The sequence below is a fragment of the Opisthorchis viverrini genome (genome assembly GCF_000715545.1).
Source record: "Opisthorchis viverrini unplaced genomic scaffold opera_v5_134, whole genome shotgun sequence".
Classification (NCBI taxonomy): Eukaryota; Metazoa; Platyhelminthes; class Trematoda; order Opisthorchiida; family Opisthorchiidae; genus Opisthorchis; species Opisthorchis viverrini.
The window spans coordinates 1,357,931-1,377,548 of NW_008751778.1; the positions used below are offsets into that span (position 1 = coordinate 1,357,931).

The 19,618-nt window shown below is 45.2% G+C and overlaps 2 protein-coding genes across 2 annotated transcripts in view; one reads left to right on the forward strand and one right to left on the reverse strand.

Annotated features, from left to right (window-relative positions):
* T265_06102 (hypothetical protein) overlaps positions 1-1,929 on the reverse strand; it is a gene marked incomplete at both ends in the record, with an annotated part of 15,858 nt that extends 13,929 nt beyond the window's left edge. The window contains one exon of the mRNA XM_009171280.1: positions 1,808-1,929. Within this exon, the coding sequence (XP_009169544.1) occupies positions 1,808-1,929 (122 nt within the window). The remainder of the gene's footprint in view (positions 1-1,807) is intronic.
* T265_13948 (hypothetical protein) lies at positions 1,924-16,327 on the forward strand (the record flags this gene model as incomplete). Its single annotated transcript, XM_009171287.1, has 7 exons — positions 1,924-2,011; positions 3,620-3,763; positions 3,809-4,066; positions 4,826-4,927; positions 5,058-5,157; positions 12,489-12,605; positions 16,057-16,327. 7 exons carry the CDS (start codon positions 1,928-1,930, stop codon positions 16,218-16,220), a joined length of 969 nt encoding a protein of 322 aa, XP_009169551.1.
* Positions 16,328-19,618: the final 3,291 nt, after the last annotated feature.

A 19,618-nucleotide genomic window follows, 5' to 3' on the forward strand; every position in this document is an offset into this window, starting at 1 on the left:
AATGCCGGTTGGCCGCACCGCATCCAGAACGCGTCAGAAATTCCAGAAAGTTATAGCCGCTTACGCTATATATACGAAGCGCTGAACAACTGTTCCTCGTTTTGGGCGAACTAAGCTGAGGAAAGTACCGTTACTACACACATTGAGGTGGGGTGTACTGTGAACTGCGATCCCCTCTGTTTTTTACTCCTGGTGACTTACTCCTTTTCCTCTTACGTTTCGGCGGTCCTTATGACGTTTTTCTGCTCTCCACTGTTTCTGTTTACCCTCTTATATTTTCACAGGTCCTCAGCATTGACTGCCGTAACTGTTCTGTGCAGACTTGTGAATTGCTACTTCTTATCGTGTGATCACGGTTATGCTGTAATTGAGCTGACCTGCTTTAAAGCTAAACTTATGGTTCTCCTGCCTCATCCACTACTTGTGACAGTACTCATACCGTCACGAAGACAGTCTGTGCGCTTCCGAGACTCATTGAACTAAGTTAGATGGTGCCCGCGGGACACTTGCGGACTCATGCCATGACCAGTGATTAGAACGTGAATTTAGTGACCGGAAGATCTGAAGTTCGAAGCCGACCTCTGCGTCTTGACTTCTCCAGTCTGGGTTTGGGCAAACTGGCAGCATCCCAGTCCTCATTCCTCCTTCATGTGGCGTGGCAGCTAGGCACCGAACTAGTGTCACTGTTGAACGGTTTTCTACAGATCACACCAACATAGCATCCTAGCCATCTAGGTTTTCAGTTGGAATGTATTTGCCGGCTTACTCTTTCAAAAATGTAATGCACTAGCATTTCCTATCAAACAGCTAATCGTGCTGTTGTCTTGGTCTGGGCGCTATTACAGTACCCCAGCCCATTTACAACCATGATTCCTACAATTAAAATTACTGTCATGCCACATCGGCCATCGTGTGGTGTCATTAGCCGGGTTACCTTGCTGCATACAGCAGGTCGGATCATCGCGACAGGCTCCTGTTGAAGCCTCGCCTCGTTCTCTTTCACATGCTTTTTCTTCATCCCCCACTCCATTAGTAATTCTTCATTTGTAGGCCCAACCATTAAGACTGACGACCCCGTTAGTCTTGCATCGGTCTTGGGTGAAACGTCTTCGTATCAGCCAACGCTGATACCTCCATACATCTCGAAATAAATTCTCAAACGTTGACGTCTGCTTAACCTGACCGCCTTTGGTAAGCGTAATCCGGAGCAAGCAGGACAAAAAGTTGTTTCAGCTCACACTCGAATTGTTTAGAATTGATGTGTGCTTCGAGTCAGACACAAAAATTCAAGATATAAGTGTAGTCGTTGAATAAAAAATAAAATTGGATAGAAATTCTGGGTCACCCAGTAGACTCCCAAGATGATCGAATATACTAACACTAAGGATGTTCGAATCTGCACTGATCACCATCACTTACGACGTTAAACAGTAAACAACATAGAACATACAGTCACTTAGTTGTCACAACATAGAATGATTTCTGACCGAGTTTAGGTCTGAGCATTAGAGACAATCGTGATCTGCAAAGTCGACTATCTCTTGTACATGATCCGTGGAACGGCGACTGCCAATGAGAGTGCGAAGCTCGGAAGAGTGGCAGTTCCTTCCACGTGAGTCAACTGAAACCATGCCTGGTATAGCGGTTTCGATCAAAGCACATGCTGCTTTGGCTTGTCCTAGCGATAGTAACTCGAGTGTGCGCATCTGAAATGGCGAGGTTCTGATAGGAGTTCAGCAAACATGTCAGCTGCGTTGCATGACCGACGGTGCTTGATATATTCTCGCGAACCTACAATTCAGGTTACCGGGTGTACTGGCGTTTGATCGGTGTACATAAACTTTTGGCAAATATGCGACCTGGAATGCGGGATGCTTCCCTTCTCAGGCCATCTATAACCGTTTTCACTGCTTCTGTTTTCAGAACCATGTTTGATTACTATTCCTGCATTTCCCTGGTTTTCAATTTCCTCCAGCTAGCCTGGATTGGAAGCCAGAGTGTCGTGGATAAGGTATGTTATCTAATTCACTGACTCGCATTCCTATAGCGCTGTTGTCTGTTTAATGTGCCAAGATAGAATTTGGACGAAATACGGTCTAATCTATTACTAAGCTAGGTTGAAACCTGTGTGTAAAACAGTTTCATTGGTAATCGAGCTGTTGGTAATTGGCCACAATTATCCAGTTTAACTCACCGGCTGCTTCACCTTCAATTATAACACATTGATCAGTGGTGCAAATCATTTTGATATCTCTTGTTCCACAGCTCCAAGGCGTTAGACGATAAATTATTGCACGAAATGCCATGCCACCAAATTCCATAATTTGTTAGTGCTACTCATAGTAGTAGCCTTAGCATCCCGCTCAGCATTCGTTTCTGGCGGGTGCTTGGTCCTGGTGACCACCCGTAGGCCTTCCTTCGGAAGCGTCTTGAGTACTGACAGAAAATATTCGGTCCAACTGGGGATTCGTTGTGAATCACTTCATCTTAGTGCACTGTAGTCCTTAAGGTGCATGCCAGCTAAGCACCAGGAAGTTACCTCAACTGGACAACTCGATTTTTCGGTACTCACGGTACTTCATATGCGAACTTGAGCCCTTATAATGGTAATAAAAAACTGATGGTCGATTGAACCCAAGTAGGGACGACTGAACACGATTGGTTTCCATGGAGGCGCATTCTCACAATCAGCAAAAACAATGAATTATCGGGAATCGGGTGAAAGTTGAGTTATCCCGCGTCGATTCATACCCTTTCGCCCTGTTGCTTTTAGTGAATACTTTACGTGTGAACTATTCCGACGGGTTATGTTATTTGTGTATCGAAAACCAGCTTATCAGATAACTCAATTTCTGCCGAAAAGTCTTCATTAATACGGAAGTTTAGTGTATCACCTGTGCTTATAAGAAACTCTTTGGAGTGGCATTCGCTTAAAGTCCTGCCAGTTTTACTGAACATTTCCACTGTTCCATCTTCTGAAAAGGAATAGATCGGCCACTTGGAAAACAGAAAGCCTTTTTCTTTAGTTCTGATAAGTGTATTATTTTGAACGAAACGGCAACAGTCTCTAAAATCATCTATTTGATTAAGGTGTTTCTTGAGGGGTTTTCTGAAGGTATTTTTAGTGTATATCTATGCACTACGTCAATTATTTCGGGTGGCGTTTTACAAGAACAAACGCGTGAAAAGCGTTAACCAAAGTGATTTTAAATTCATCTGGCACGTCCCATTCAAGACGAAAATCTTACCGATCTGATTTTTCTAAGACCTATCTTCCACCTCTATGATATAACTGGCATCTTCCCCCAAATTATCTTCCCAAGTTCTTGCCCTCCGTCGTTTCGTTATTTGGCATTCACCATACGTGGAACTTTTATCATCTTCGCATCACATCATTTGACCACATTTCTAACCAAACTGTTATCTGTTATATTCGTATTCTGAGCTCCTTGAATGACATTTTATCTTTGAAGATGGATTATCCTTGTATATATTACGAGACGTCACCTTATACTTGGGAATTACCACAGCGTTTGCTGTTTCTGCACTCCAGAATTTGCTGTTTTTTCTTCCCTTATTTCAATGAGTATTCGCCTTTTGCCCTCCCGCTTCATCCCAGAATACGGTGAATGTAGCTCCGCTTTCGAATCAGTCCCTCCAGTTGGTCCACGACAGCCACACCATTGAGCAATTGAGAGACATCTTTTACAGGGTCAACGTGATTAGACAAGTTGATTCGGAATCACACCGTGCCGTTGGACAGGTTTGTCGTTACCCTTTATAGATTGCTTCGTCATTACTATTGCAGTACATCTCCAATCATTTCCAATCACTCGGCTGGGTCATTGAGTGGGACAGTTTCACGATGAATACAGTGATTGGTCGGAAGACATTCCGAAACATAATTGTCTCCTTGGGCCCACCTGAGCTTGATTTCCTGATACTTGCATGCCACTACGATTCCAAATCTATTCCAGGATTCTATGGATCCGTGGACTCTGCAATGCCTTGTGCGATTTTGATGAAGGTTGCCGAGTCAATAACTCCGCTTTATCAAAGTCAGCGCGTAAGTTAGCTGGTTTGTCGCTATTCAGTAGTACTCTGCTCTCCCTCAAATCCATGTCAACCAAATCAGATCCTTGGCACTCGAAAATAGGAATTTCCGACTAATTCTTTTTACCCGGTCACGTTCACGCCTATTGAGTTCCTGTATCGCTTCTCGTCTCTTTTTCGAAGGATGCTTCTATTTGTTTTTGATTCTGATTCTGGCTTTTGTTTTGTGCTCTCTCTTGCTTTTCTGTACGCGACCGGTTAACCTTAGTCTTCTGAATTCAGTGCAGCTTGATTTCAACAGGCAACACTATCCATTGGTGCTTTTTCCCACCATGAATATCCTGGCTTGACCTGTGTACGTACTGTCTTTCGTTAGACCATGCATACCATGCTACTGCTGTGCTATAAAAGTGACCGTTTCGGACCGTTCCTTTCAATGCTTGGAGTGTGTTCAGATATCCCTTTAGGTAGCCGCCTTGTTGTTTGTTCAAGGTCTTTCTCTGTGAAGAGACAGATTGTCATCGTTCCGACATCATTGACTCCGATATGCAACTCCACTCGGTTGGCTGTTTACGTGTCCATGTGTGTTTTCTCGTCTTTTTTCGACGTGGGACTCTGCTTATGGCCATTTTCATTCCGGGTCTACATGCCCTGGGTAGATAGTTAGCAGATAACTGTCAGTTGTATTCTGTAGATCTCGCGCGCACTCAGAAGTGGAACAAAATGTCTTACTGGGGCTAGCAGTTGATGTTTTTTGTTTCTCTTCCAACAGAATCATCCCTACTCACTCCGAATGATATTTTTTGATGGTGAGGAAGCATTTCGCGATTGGACTGACCAAGATTCCCTTTACGGTTCCCGACATTTAGCCGCAGTGTGGAATCAACCCGGTCCCGACGGAAGCCGGAAATTGTCGAAAATTGCAAGTTTTTCTCCCACTTGCACTCTGTACCCTACATATTTCACATGCGTCTTTTTACATTACTTCTTGCTTGTGACCACAGAAACTGTTTGTTCTTCTAGATCTTATTGGATTCACGGGGATGACCATACCCTCTTATCCGAATGGAACCAAAGACATGTATGATCACCTCGTAACTTTGGGTGAGTGGTTTTCGTAGATGCCCCAGGCTAGCACTTTCTGGTGGTTCCTATCACCAATGCTTGTGAGCATTGATCGTTCACAGTCTGACCCGACGAATTCCGGATATATTACCAAAAACATGTAGCTGTTCATTCGTTCTTGACTGCATTTATTTCGTGTTACAAGACGGGACTTGCCGAACGCCCTTTTTGAGGATGCCACAGGGGTATAAAAGTTGCCGTATATGGTGCAACCAGTTTTGAGTCGTTAAGTAACGCACATAGTATCTTTCGTCCAGTGATCCGAGATGTTCACGTGCTGGGATGCCTTTCCTGATGGGCTATTCACAGTGCTCCACTCGAAGAACACGCAACCTCTGGGCCGGCCAAAGTCGCACACCGTTTCAGTGGTATTTTCGCGGTATTTTTTCCATTATTATGACGGCTTTCTCATCATTTAGCCTACTTTCTGGCTTGGTTGGTTGTGATTTTCGTGATAGATTGCTCCTTACCTTCAATTTCTGCGGAATTTTTAAGTTATTCGTTGATTTCTATAGGATCCGATCCGTTTTCGGGCTCATGGACTCCACGGATTGTTCTGAACGTTCTGAAAGTTTTCTGCAACCCGGCAGTATCTCAGCCGTTGTGGTTCCTTCGAGTTGTATGGCGGTTATGCCTCGAAAGGGTGCGACGTCTATGCATGTATAGGCGTCCTGCAATAGTCTTGGTTATCCCTGTCACCAGCAATGATACTTTGGAATTCTCATCCTAGGTTGTGTTCAACTAATGGCAATACACACGTTGCAGGTGTCCAAATCAACGGCCGTGACTGTTGACAGCTAACGTGGAGTATGGGGTGACATGCATAGAAGGTGGTTTTAAATCTGGGCGACCGGGGCACCTTTTCCAGAGTACGTTCGACGTTGTTCTAGCACCTGATGGAGTGTAAAGATTTGGTCAACGCAGACCCTACCAGGCCGGAATCCAGCTTGTTGCTCTCGAGTCGGTGTTTCACAAGCCACCATAAGGTGACGAAGCGGCGGTGACGCCAACAGTCTAGTTACGACTAGTGGTTGTCACACTCACTAAGAGACCTTTTTTTAAATGGGTGCTATCACTGACTCTCTTCAGTTATCTGGGACAGATTCCCTCTCCCAAATGCAAGCGAACGGATCAGACGAGCGCTGACTGAAGAATTCACCCCCATTTTTGAACAAAGCGGTTAGGTGGTCATTCGGACCAGAAGCTCGGTGAAGCTTGAGAGAACATATGCAGTCGTAAACTGTAGGTGGTTCTACGTCACCTGTGGGCTCCAGATGGGTGCCAGCTGATGGCCATGACAATTGTTCGAAGTATTCAGCCCATCGATCGATACGTTCTTGCTTATTTGAGTTGATCACTCCTTTGTGATCTTTGATTATTTCGCTCACAATTGGTTTCCGGGATCCGGTCGCACGGATCAACTGAACTAATCTTTGGGCATTACCGGCTTTCTGGGCCTCTCCCATTTCCTTAGCCTTCCGTGTCCAACAGACTTCACAGTCCAGGTATACGCTCACCGTCACTTGACGTCGCCTCAAGTTATATTTGAGACCTGCTGGGATATTTCTCCGTGATTTAGGATGTGTCACCGTTTGGGCTGATATCCAGTGCCTGATAGTGCCGCGCCACAGCCATAATTCCCAGCACTGCAAAGAGGTGGCAGTATCGTCCCAGTCTGAGTTCTCGTCTGATAATGGAATCTTTGGGAGAGACTCCAGAAGACGATTCTGTTAAATTCGTCTGGCATCCGAACCTGCCAGGCTCTCAGTTGCCCAGCGATTTGTCCGCACCTTACGCGGCCCTGGAAAACGTAGAGAGAAGCGACTAGCGCGTGGTCGGAATCCAGAAATGTGTTCCAAAGCGACCGGCAGCCAGTTATTGATTCGCGCCATCGTGCTACTGCAAGATTGGATGGGCTCGAACCCTAGCCTCGTGCTTGCGGATGAACCGATTGAGGTAGCAGGTAAATTTGTTTACCTGGGCAGCTGTGTCAGTCTCGGTGGTCTCACGAAAGATGAAATTTCCATCCGGATTGGGAAGGCCAGAGCAGGTTTTGCGAACCTACGTCACCTGTGGGGTAGGCGTGACATCAGCTTCTCTGTCAAGGGTCGAGTTTACAATGCTGCGGTGCGCTCCATATTACTATATAGATCAGAAACCTGGCCTCTGCGCGCCGAGGACGTCAAAAGACTTTCAGTGTTTGACCATCAATGTCTTCGGAGCATTGCCCGAATCTGGTGGGAACACCGGATCAGCAATTCTGAAGTACGTCGAATGGTATTCGGGAGAAATAACTCACCCTCGATAGATGAACCGATCACACTGCATAGGTTGCGCTGGCTTGGCCACGTGTTGCGTATGCCAGTCGACTGACTTCCTCGAAGGGCTCTTTTCGCCCAACCACGTGAATGGTGGAAGAGAGCCAGAGGCGGTCAAACGATGACTTGGCAGCGAAGTATGAAAGCAATTACCAACAAACTCAGCTGCGCTGGTCACTGCCGTCTTCCTGGATGGGGACCCCGAGACGGACCACATCAATGGCTCCCCCCCCACTTGACAGCCCACTGTACCTATCCGCCCCAAAACATCGGTGAACGAAACTGCGGCAGCTACAACCACTGTACGACGAGTACGCGGTTATTACAGCTGACAATGATGTTGATGATGATGCCATCGGTAACTGATATCAATGTGGTGGATTCGAGTTTGTGGCCGGTCTGTCGTTGAAGGACACTATGTGGCCAGACGAATTCTGCTGTTTTGGAAGTTAGTACTGCATTAAAAGCAGCCTGCGATCATCACACAGCTGAAGCAATCCTTCTCTATTGTCTGTACGTACCGAGCCCAATGCATGTCGACCTCCTAATTGAGTCTCAGATACGCTAATCTTGTCCACTTGTGCATTCAAATCTCCGGCAGCTCCCACGATATCTGAGCTTTAACTCGCCGCAGCAGGGCATTCATAGCTTCGTGAAATCTGTCTTTGACGGCGTCGAAGCTACGGTAATTTTGGCGTAGGCAAACACGATAAACAAACATCAATTTACCACATATGAGATTGCTTCACAGACGTTGTCAGCCGAACCGCACAGCGGTTAGTATCAACAGGTATCCAGCCAAGCAAGGATGCTTCTACCCGGTGACTTAGGACGATACCAACCCCTGCACATCCCGCTGCAGCAGCCTCTGGATCACCAGAGGTGCGTAGCCGGAAGCAAGTGGAAAGTGATAGGGTAGTTAGCCCAATTACTGTGCCTGAATTCTTGTTTCTAACACATCACACATTAATGCCAAGCGAGTCCAGTGTGAGAGCACGAGCAGCTTGTTGTTCTGCTTGCTTCAGAGTGCGAACATTCAACGCGGCCAGATAGATTGTGTCGAAGCTTGAAGATTGATTTTGAGATACCTGAGGATGTCGACGCCATGTGACGAGCAGATGCTGCACGCAAAACCGATGCAAGACGAACGGTTTCATTAGTCCTAAGTTCTGGGCCCAGAACAGGAGAGTTAATAATGAGATGGGGAGAGGGGGAAGGAGATGTATGTGAAAGGGAAATAATGAAGGCGTCAGCAATGGCCCGCCCGCCCTGCTGTATGCAGCGAGTAAGGCAACTCGACTGATGGCACCACGCAACGGCCGATGCGGCATGAGTTTACTTGTATATGTGCATTTCATGGTTGTACGTGGGCGCCCACACCTAGAGGGGAGGACGATTAAGGCCCTCAAACAAAGCCTTTGGCTCGAAAGCCTAACCGGAAGGCAGCGGTGTTTGGTGGGAAATGCAAAAGCATTACCATTTCTACGGAACACGTCGCGGGGACTGCGCCTACCTAATGAGTCTCAAGAAGGGCGAAACCGGCTGTGGGCTGTCGATAAATTTTCATAAACCTTACGAGTAGTGCATTACAAATATACATGTATCGCAATATCTCGAATATCGTAGCGACTGAAACATGAAGCGGCCTGGTGTATTAAATTCACAAACGAGAGATTCAGCTGGGTTCCAAGTGAGTCTCGAAAAATCAAATTAGTTTGCAAATGAGTGTATTTCGCTAATTTCGTGCAATTTGATTTCAATTAGAACAAGTAGAACCTACCCGATGAGCCCCAAGATGGACGAAACCGGTCGTGGGCTGTTGACGAATTTTCAGCAACCTTGTGAGTGGTGCATCACTATCTACTAGTGTTTTTGTTGTCGGACACCAACTATATTGTAGGAACGCCAGACTGAGCCTGTACGCAGTCCCCATTGTACTTAATGCGTGCACATGATGATCGGTCCTTGGATGGAAGACTGGCGCATTTCGGAAGGTACACACCATAGCTCACCATGTTCATACGACAGGAAGTCTCATAAATGTCGTCCGTCGAAAAATCAATGTGCAGTTTTGCAACCTGCGTATGTGAGGGTGATCATGTTCCAACTATTAGTTGTGGTGGTCCATTGCTCCGGAGTAATTGATTGTTGCTCACCTTTCTTGAAACTGTACTATTTACCTGTCATTTAATCGGGTGATCTGTGCCAGTTGTGTTCATTCGAAGCGCATGAAACTTATTTCGATACATTGATTTCCCGCATTCACTCTAGTTTTTGGTTCCACTCTGAACGTTGACGAAATTGTTCGAGTTACTCATTTTTGTACGCGTGTTTCAGAGTGGCACGTAATACTACACACCAGTAATCTCCAACGAACATTACATAATCTCGCTCCATGGGGACCTTCTGAAACACTGAGTAAGATTGGAAATGGACTTTAGCACCCATTTGATTGTTGGGAAATGTTGAATCGCAATGAAGCATTTTGTACCATCAACAACCTGAGACAATACTACATCAAATGAAACGTACTGCAGATTCTCACGTAAAGTTGTCACCTATATTATCATCTTGAGCACGATTGCACCGCGGCCAGGAATGATTCGGACACAATTTAGGTGATTCCGCTGTTTGTTTTGTCAACTATTTCAGCGTGACAGAGCGGAAAAATATTTTGGTAGTGGTCCTCGTGGCTTTGCATCAAGAGGAGATGGAAAATAATCAAAGCTGGTCCTTCAACACAACCGCTGGGAGAACCAAGCGAGCCCGAATGGAACATTGACATCACCTCCCCATCAGTGTAAGACATCAATCCTCAAGCGCTACGGGGCACCTGGTGCTGACGGTCTGCACCCCGCACTCTTCAAAAAAGGTGGCGAGGTCCTGGTAAACCATCCGACGAACATGGTACAGATTTCGAGTCGAATGGAGCCCCTCGACTGTCATCCCAGTTTTATAAAACAGAGCGAGAACGTCATGTGAAAACTATCGTGCAATCAGCATGGTATTCATCACATCTCAGGTGCTCCCTGACATTATTTCGCGCAGGTTGATCGTTTATTGGAACCGATAGATTCATGAGAACGAAGCTGGGTTTTGTCCTTGCCGAGCATGCATCAACCATATCTTTACCTTGAGACAAATCCTTGAACAGCACCATTCCTTCAGACGTCCCACGTTAGTAATTTTTCTGGATCTGAAATCTTCTTTTGATTCTGTTGATCGTCAGAAACTTTGGCGGTGTCTAGCGATCGAAAGTGTCTCCTCCGAATTTACACTGTATGCGAACTCCTGTGGGCCCATACGAGTATCCGACAAGTTTTTGCCTGAGTTCACCACGTCCAGTAGTGTAAGACAAGGCCACCCTCTCTCACGTTTCCTCTTTCTTTGTTGATGTGCTGCTTGAAGTTTATCTGCCTGTCTCTGAAACCTCGGGAGTCGAAATGATCCCGGGGCGTTTCCTCACAGACATTGAGTATGCAGAAGATATTGCTCTCTTTGGCTCAGATCCTTCCCAAGTGCAGACGATTTCAAATAACCTGAATAACTGCCGCACGATTTAGCATACACTTCACACCTGCCAAGTGTAAAGTGCTGCTACAAGGCTGGGTGGGATCAAACCCAAACTTCATGCAGGCTAGCCAATCCACGTGATGGGTAAATTTGTTTATCTAATTAGTTAGATATGTTCCGGTGGACTGATTATTTGTCGAATCGGGAAAGCCAGGTCCTCTATTACCAACCTATGGCACCTAAGGCACCGACATGACGCGATTTTGTCAACGGCAGAGTCTACGCTGCGGCGGTGCGATCCATACTGCTTTATTGATAAGAAACGTGATCTATACGTCCGCAGAACATGCGAAAAATGTGTTTTTGACCATTGGTGCCTCTGAAGCATTGGTCAGGTCTGGTGGGAACATCGGATTAGCAATGTTGAGGTACGCCAGACGGTCTTAGGAAGAAGGAACTCTCCCGCGATAGGAGCATTACTCACGGTTCATAGATTACCCTGATTAGAACATGCACTCCGCTTGCCAGAAGACCGTCCGTCTCACAGAGCTTTATTTCACTCAGCCCTGTGCTCAGTGGAAGCGACTGAGGGTTATACAGTGTATGACCTAGAAACGAAACATGAAAACACTAACCGGTAAACTAACTCCGGTCGACACCTGCCACCTCACTGGATGGGAATCCTGGAAATCAACTCACCAATAGTTAATGAAACTGGCGGAAATGGTCCAATCGCGCAGTCAATGGCGCTCATGCATCAGAGTTATCGCCTTCCATCTGCAGCTACCCAGTTCCCAAACTAACCGAACAAGACATCGCGTCTAAGTCTTGGCTGTATGTCTCACACTATTCAATGTGCCAATGGCACATGGTTTATAGCTGATAGATTGAACTGAAATCGGATTACAAACTGCAATGACTCACTCGTCTGTGCTTATCCTGTTGGTGTCTGGCAAGGAAAGTTGTTTTCCTTTTCCAATTTGAGGTGACACGAACAGAGGTGCGACTAGTGTGCATCAAATAGGTTGTGATTAGTTGGGACTCTGTGAGTGGTGAGGCACGCTAGAACGTATATCTACAAGAGTATGGTAGTGATATTTTGCTGTCCGTTTCTATTCAGTTTGTTTGGGTCTCGAAGTTTGACCTGAAAGTTCTCTTTATGCTTTCACAGCAGGCGTTGCACTGTATCTAATGTGTAATAGTGAGCTGGGATAACAGGCAACATACCAGGGGGTGCGAATATCCTACGAAGTGATAGGCCGAAGGAGGTTGAGGTTCGTGGAGATTCCTTACATCTGACGTTTCCTGAACGACTTGTTGCAAGACAGACCCTAAACCATCGGATTCTGGATTTGGCCTCTACTGTTGGTTCACCTCTTCTACCTTTTTCTAGTGAATAATTTGAGAATACTCCATAAATCTCTTGTTATTTTCTTCGACTTTTTGGAATGCTAAATTTTGACCCTATATTCTTTTTAGAACAACGTTTCGCCAGGGAAAACCTACTTCATTCTTACCGGACATCCGGGCATCAATATTTTCGAGGCACACTTGGGCATCGCGTTGAAGATGATCATGTACCATTTTTCGAGTTGGGTGAGTGTACAAGCAGTCCACTCCTCTTTAAACGGAGTGGTTTTTATCAACAGGTTGATGTCCACCATCACCGAACTTAATCCAGTGTGAGTCGTGTGGGGGTTTCAGTGCCCCTTTTTTGTTCACCGACCATGATGTGCTGAGAAAGTGGAAGCTGTTCATTTTTGGCAGCAGACTTGAGGTCGATAGGAGAAACAGGATGGCTATCAGTTTTAGGCAGCAGAAACGTCATTTGGTGAATCATTGGATCAAGTTTGTTGATGTGTCCTACTTATAATGGACCCCATTTCAAGAACCGCCCAATAGAGGTCACGGCTGTCAGTCTGATCGCGTTTGCTGGTCATAGCTCTCGTGCTCCTCCGCTAGGTCACCACATCATTGTCCTTACATTGTTTCCATTCAGCACATGATTGGATAGAAGGCCATACCTAGGAATATCGCTCTATGATGTTCCTGACAAAATTAGCGCAGCGTCTCTACCGTGACATTGTTGGCTTAGTCAAGAGGTCATTTTCATTCTGCGTCATCCATATTTTGCGGATATTCACCGAGCCAGGTATTACAGCGACATTTTCGTTCTCCGGTCGGCTAAAGTTGGTTAGTGGTGTAATCTTCTCCACAATGAATGAAAGTTACTTCCTTTTCAGCTCATCGAATGAATGTTTAATTCGTCGTAGACGTTGATCTTGTTGCTTAATTAGAAATGGATGTACATTGGTACGCACTCCATATTTGTACAGGAATGTACGAGGCAGCGAGTCAGACTGTATTTACTCAATGGTTGACTACATCTGCGGTAGTGGGGACTATAGGGGATACTTGAGCAGGGCAGTCCGCCATCATCAGTAACAAAATCCTAAACTTTTTGAAGTTCAGATGGACGCTGTAGAGATAGGAGTCCGTATCAGAAACTGATGAGGCGATTTTTAATGGAACTTTCTGGAGCACTGTTAGTCTTTTTGAGGATAGCATATTAAAACATTTCAAAGCCCTAAAAGTGTGATGAAGTATGGAGCAAAGAGGACAAGTCAGGAAGTCTCTAGGTACGATGACCGCTGTTTACAAGCTTAGACTTCAGGTATATAGGCAGTAAGTCACAACGTCGGTGCGAGTCTTCGCGTACCAGTTTTGGTCTACAGTATGTATGCAGTGTGATAGTTGGCTGGAACAGACACCATCACACCGAAATGCAGTACTTCCTCTTTAGGTTGACTACCTCAAATGAAAAACGAACTCTGTCGACCTCCAGATGGTGGTCCTTATTCGTAGGAGGACAATAGTTCCATCTGTTACCTTACTTTCTATGAAGCCAAACATGTTACTTAACTATGGTATTTCAAATTCCTTTTAATCAAATGGTTATCGGAATATTTCTGGTTAGAGTACGGCAACAACACAATTTTGGCAACCCTTCACACATTACGGATACCCGCTGTCCAACCGTTTTTTACTCTTCCGTTTCATCAGTATGTGAATCGGACCGTTCTGTGCGTACGCCGCTTTGGACTTGCAACAAGCGCACAATCTAATTTTCCTCTATCGTCCGGCTCCATTCGCCCTACTCCGAAATTAAGTGAGAGTAAACAAACTGGAACTGTATTTGCCGAGCCAAAACTGACGCCTATATTTAACGTTAAGTTTATCATTCATATACATGCAGTGTTGATGAGGGCGTGGCTGCAGGTCGCCAACTGAACACTAGGTTAATTAATGTCCTGTTGGCCAGCAGAGCATGTAAGTGTAACCCATCACATGCGTTGGTTCCACCATTCGAGCGACAATGTGTGGTGGCATTTTTGTACACAAGTGTCATAAGATCAACTGGCGCGCATATCGTGCTAAAGTCACAAAGCAATCAAGCATGTGGTTGCTGTGGATGGGGTGCAGCTACTGTGAAACAGATCGATGTAGCAGAAGTGGGAACGGTATCTCGACACCACATCATTGCTGTCGAGTTTTCGAAATTCAGTCACAGTCATCGTCGTTAGGAGAGGGCGAATTTTACGCCAGAGGACTATGGTATAAGAAAACCATTCAGCCGCGGCACCCTCTCTGGCCTACCTGCTATCTCGACACCACATCATTGCTGTCGAGTTTTCGAAATTCAGTCACAGTCATCGTCGTTAGGAGAGGGCGAATTTTACGCCAGAGGACTATGGTATAAGAAAACCATTCAGCCGCGGCACCCTCTCTGTGCCTACCTGCCATTCCACCCGAAGGAAGCACGAGGGCTGAATTACTGACAGGTTGCCCAATTCTAGACAAGGGAAGTCGAGACGCAGAGGACTGGTACTGTCATATATTTGTACGTAAATATGTTTCTTCACCTCATACAAACGGCGCCAAACGCTTCAGTTGCATCGGTTGCTTGGTCAGATTCGCTCCGCAACCCCGATTTTGAGCGCCTGCTCGAATATACACCCGTCATCTGTGCACCAACAAACCCAACTTGGCCGATTTAGTTTTGAGTCCAGAAACTGGACCTGAGGAACTAAAGGTCTGGGTTCCTACTCGTACAAGGATGTCTGTCAGCAATGCGAAAAACGAAAACCATATCAGCGAGTCAATCATACCTTGCAGTGATGGTACTTGTGTAGAGTGGCTGGTGGAAGAATACCGAAAGTTGGTCTCTGAAAGGTCTAGGGAAGTGGTCTTTCAGCGCTAGTAAAGTTCCTCTGATATCTCAGTGGTAGCCGTAATAAAAGAACCGTGACCACGAATAGCACTATGATATCCGTGCTTAATAAGTCCACAGGGCGGGAGTTTTACGTTGTTTGAAAGATTGCGTCTATCCAAGAATATTATCACATTTCTCCATTCACCTATACCTTAGGATTTTAAACTACATAGCTGATGTGGTGCACCCTAAATCTACCACGTTTCAGCCTGCTAGAATGAAGTTCACCACCTGAAGCTACAAAGCTATACACTAGAAATGTAAACGTAGCTAGTAAATCCACGGTCGATGACGTCTTGTTACATGAAAATGAAGGCTGATTCATTGGATGAAGAAGCAGTTCACTTAGTCCACCGTTTCCCGGTCGGTTGACCGCCCTCCTGTGGGCATCGGCCATCTCGGAGTTTTCACTAAACTTCGGTCTCATCCTCTGTCCAAACAAACGCTTAGTTCAAGCCCTTGGTTTTTCATGGCCTTCGGCACATTCTGACCTTTACATTCAACCTGAAAGTCCCACACACTAACAATGGATGAATTTGAGGTGGATAAATCCGCCGGTCACCATGCGTTGAATATGGAAAGGCTTTCGCCAGAATCACTTACGAATTGCATTAGAAACAGCTTCCATCTTTTGGTTCTTGATACGAAGTCAGAGGCACTGAGTGGCTTACCACTGCTTCATTGAATGACAAGAGTGCATCATCCTGTTGATGACTGTGGAATGATGTTGATCCCTCTGACGTTTTCTAACCATTTCAGCTCTTGCTTTTCCAGGTGTTCCTGTGTTGCACTTAATCCCGACTCCTTTCCCATGGGTTTGGCATACGGTGCACGATAACGCGCAAAATATTGATTGGAATGCGTCAATGGATTTTCTCAGGCTTATGGACGCTTTCGTCCGCTCTTGCTTACATCTTGACCGAGATGAATCATTTTAGCTCCTGTGATATCTTTCTTCATCCTGGTTTTCATGGGAATTTGCGAACAATCCTTCTTGGTGTCTGTACGTTTATTTGTTTTTATCGTGAGGTTGTCTAGTTCGTTGAGCCAACCAACTTATTTTAACTGTTGTGGTGGTTTCCATAGAAGACAAGTGGTCGATCAGTCTGCCAGTTACGGTACCTACTAACAGGGGTCAGATTTACTCCGAGAACTTTCGAAGCCGGATTTTCGCCTTAGAACCCCATTGAAAGTATTTCGGTGGATGTAGGCGTCTTACTTGGTGTTTGTTCAGCTCCTGTTATTCTGACAGAGAGAACGAATGCATCCGAACCCACCAATAAGAGACACTTTTAATCGTATAATGTTCTATCTCCCCAAAAATGTAAATGACCTTATCAAAAACAGCTGTTACAGAGAGTCTACCAGTTAGCAAGCTTCATGAAGATGGCGGTTCAGTAAATAAAAATCCCAACGAGAAGCTGATGGAAATGTTTTGTTCCTGTCCAATAGCCTGCGCAACGGAACCCATGGGACTGCTCTTTACCGTTTTACCTCACTTTGTATTATGTAGGGTACATTGAGTAGTTGAACACGAAAGAGATGTAAATCGTTCATAACAAGACGAGCAAATGCTACACTATATTTCCCTACCATCATTTCAGTTTTTCAGTTAGAAGACCATGTACCGAAACGCAGCAGCCCCAGCTGCCACAGTTTCGTTCACCAGACCTATTGGGGTAGCTGCCATGAACGGCTGAGCATTTTGTTTACAGTAGGTATCTGTGTTCGATGTTACTCATATAGTCCTTTGGACGCTAGTTCCAGAGCTTCTTACGCGATTCGGCCACGGTTGTTTTGTTGTACAACACTCGTGTTCCTCAACAGCTGTCTAGCTAGTACAGTGGGCAAGACCTTCCTAAGCCTTCATTCATCCATCACGTATACCAAGTAAAATTCGATCTTACTCGGCAGATTCGAAACAAGATGTGCCATTGGAGCATACCGGCTTTGGTCATGGATAAATAGGTGTGAGCCCAAAAGAGAGTTTTACTGCATACACCGTGCGTATTGAACTCCGATAATCCGATTTCGTGTTCGGATCTATTAGCACTGTGCACAGTGCGCTGTTTCGGTTTTACACACTGCTTATTTACGAGTAAGACAAATGGAATAGGATGACACGTCGCTTCGTAATAGCTGTGGAGTAAACTAGTGTTTTTCAGTCACACGGAAGCTGGACGTGCTCTGTTCACAAGTGAACAGAAGTGAACAAGTTGCTTTCGAGAGACCTCTGTGTTCGAGTCAATGGTCTAAAATTGCGGAATTCTCAGCGTTCAAAATATGAGGGGGTCGAGTAATGGGTAGTACAAAAAGTAATGTACGGTTTGTTTGAAAATCGGAAACAACCAGGTGATACTCCGTAGACAACCGTCTAAAACAGTAAACAGAGAGATATGCCGTTAATTTCAACTTACACTTTGGAACTCAGGGACACACATCACCTGAACAGTTTTGGAATCTCGTCCGTTGCGTACTGCTGTCACACAATCTTCTTTGTGTCCGCGCAGCCAGTGTCAAATATAACAATTATACAACGGCTGAAGATATCTGGAGAAGTGGGCGAAATCATTTATAACTGTGGCATCTGTTGAGCGAGTGTATGGCCTAAGTTTCAGAAACAAAGAAACATAGCAATGTTGGTCACTCATTAGTTGGAACATGCACTGAGCCGTCAGCGATCTTTTATATTGTTTCTGCTCATTTCACGGGTCTCCACACTCACGTAACAGAATCAGACTTCCAGGTCTGTCGGGAATTCAAGTTCCTACTGCGTATATATTCTTATTTTTATGCTGATGAACATGCTGCTAGTGGGCTAACGTTACGGTTAGATGCTGACACGGTAGACACGAAATCGAAACCTACGGTAATACGTCGGCACATGATGTTGAATAGCGACTGGTACGATGTTTCGCTGTTCTGGTGGGTTAAGAATGACTAGAAATGAGAATTGACGTCCCTTAAAGCACTCGCAACAATTATTTCTTGTCGTATATCAGAACATTCTTGACTTAATTCTAACATTTTACAATATGGCTGATCCCACCTGTCCTCTCTGTTTGTAAAAATTGGTCTATCTGCAATTTACACACTATCCAAAAGTAGAAGCTGCAGTGCAAAGTGCGCTAACTTGCGAAATCCTTTGCATCGATGCTCAGTAAGTAAGGGCAGCTGAATAATTATTCCACTACAGCGAGTTTCGCTGCCGGATGTGTGCTGACTGCACTATAACAATTGAATGATGTGAAGTATGATTTAGTCATTGGTTAGACTGAACCGTGTAGGCTTACCACTGCCCAATGACCTGAATAGCCATTTCTCAGACAAACTGGAGTCACTCTTACGTAATTCGTTCCGTGACAGAGGACATTGAAACATGTGTACAGCAGTACAGGTTGAATCCCCCTGGTTTAATTAAACTGGCGGTTTCGGACTTATCGATATACTAATCGGGGGCGGTCCGATGTAAATTACTGGACATCATGTTCATTGGACGGATATGCCGCGATATGGCTAAGAAACAAATGAAGGTATACCCTAATGATTCAATGTGAGCCAATCTGGACCGAGCATTTTAGCTCATCGCTTCTCACCTCACGACGATTCTTCAAGCGTGAACTCGCGGAAACTTGTGATCGCTCAGTAGATACGGTTATAAGTCTTCTTTTACATCCATTATGGGGTATTTCAAGGCACCTTGTCTAATGATATACGGTAGCAGGCGGAACAGCAACCCAAGAACCAACATAGAGCTTGCGATATCGCACACAGCACAATCATCAAATCCGACTTACTTAGCTAGGTACGTGCATATTGACGTGTACAAAAACTTCCATGAAAACCGCTGGGTGCCGGAGAGAAATGTGTACGTAGAAATAAGACATTCTTCGGCATATTGAATGAAACTCTATATTGCTTTAGACTACCAACATTGTCCAAGTCGCTCGTTTTTGCGTGCATTCCAGGTCTTGACTTCCTGGACTGTGCATGTTCGTGCAATTTTTTTTAATTAATTTTGAAACACCCTGATCAATTTCTCTGCAAATGACTCGAACCTAGTGTTCGGATGACGACATTTCTTGACTTCTCCCCTGTGAAAATATTGAACACCTTTGTAAGTTACTATCATTGCAGCGAGTTTTTGGTGGCAACGCCAAACGCTGTTGTAAGCTACTTATAATATTTGAGTAGCTAAAGTAAGAGCAAACTGGGACGACCGTCTCCGTATTTTCGTCTACATTCCAGCCTTTCATAATGCAAGAAATTACCGAGCAGCATGATGAGACTATTTTTTTCTTGTTCCTGAGGCTTTTCGAATGGGCTGGGATGCGAA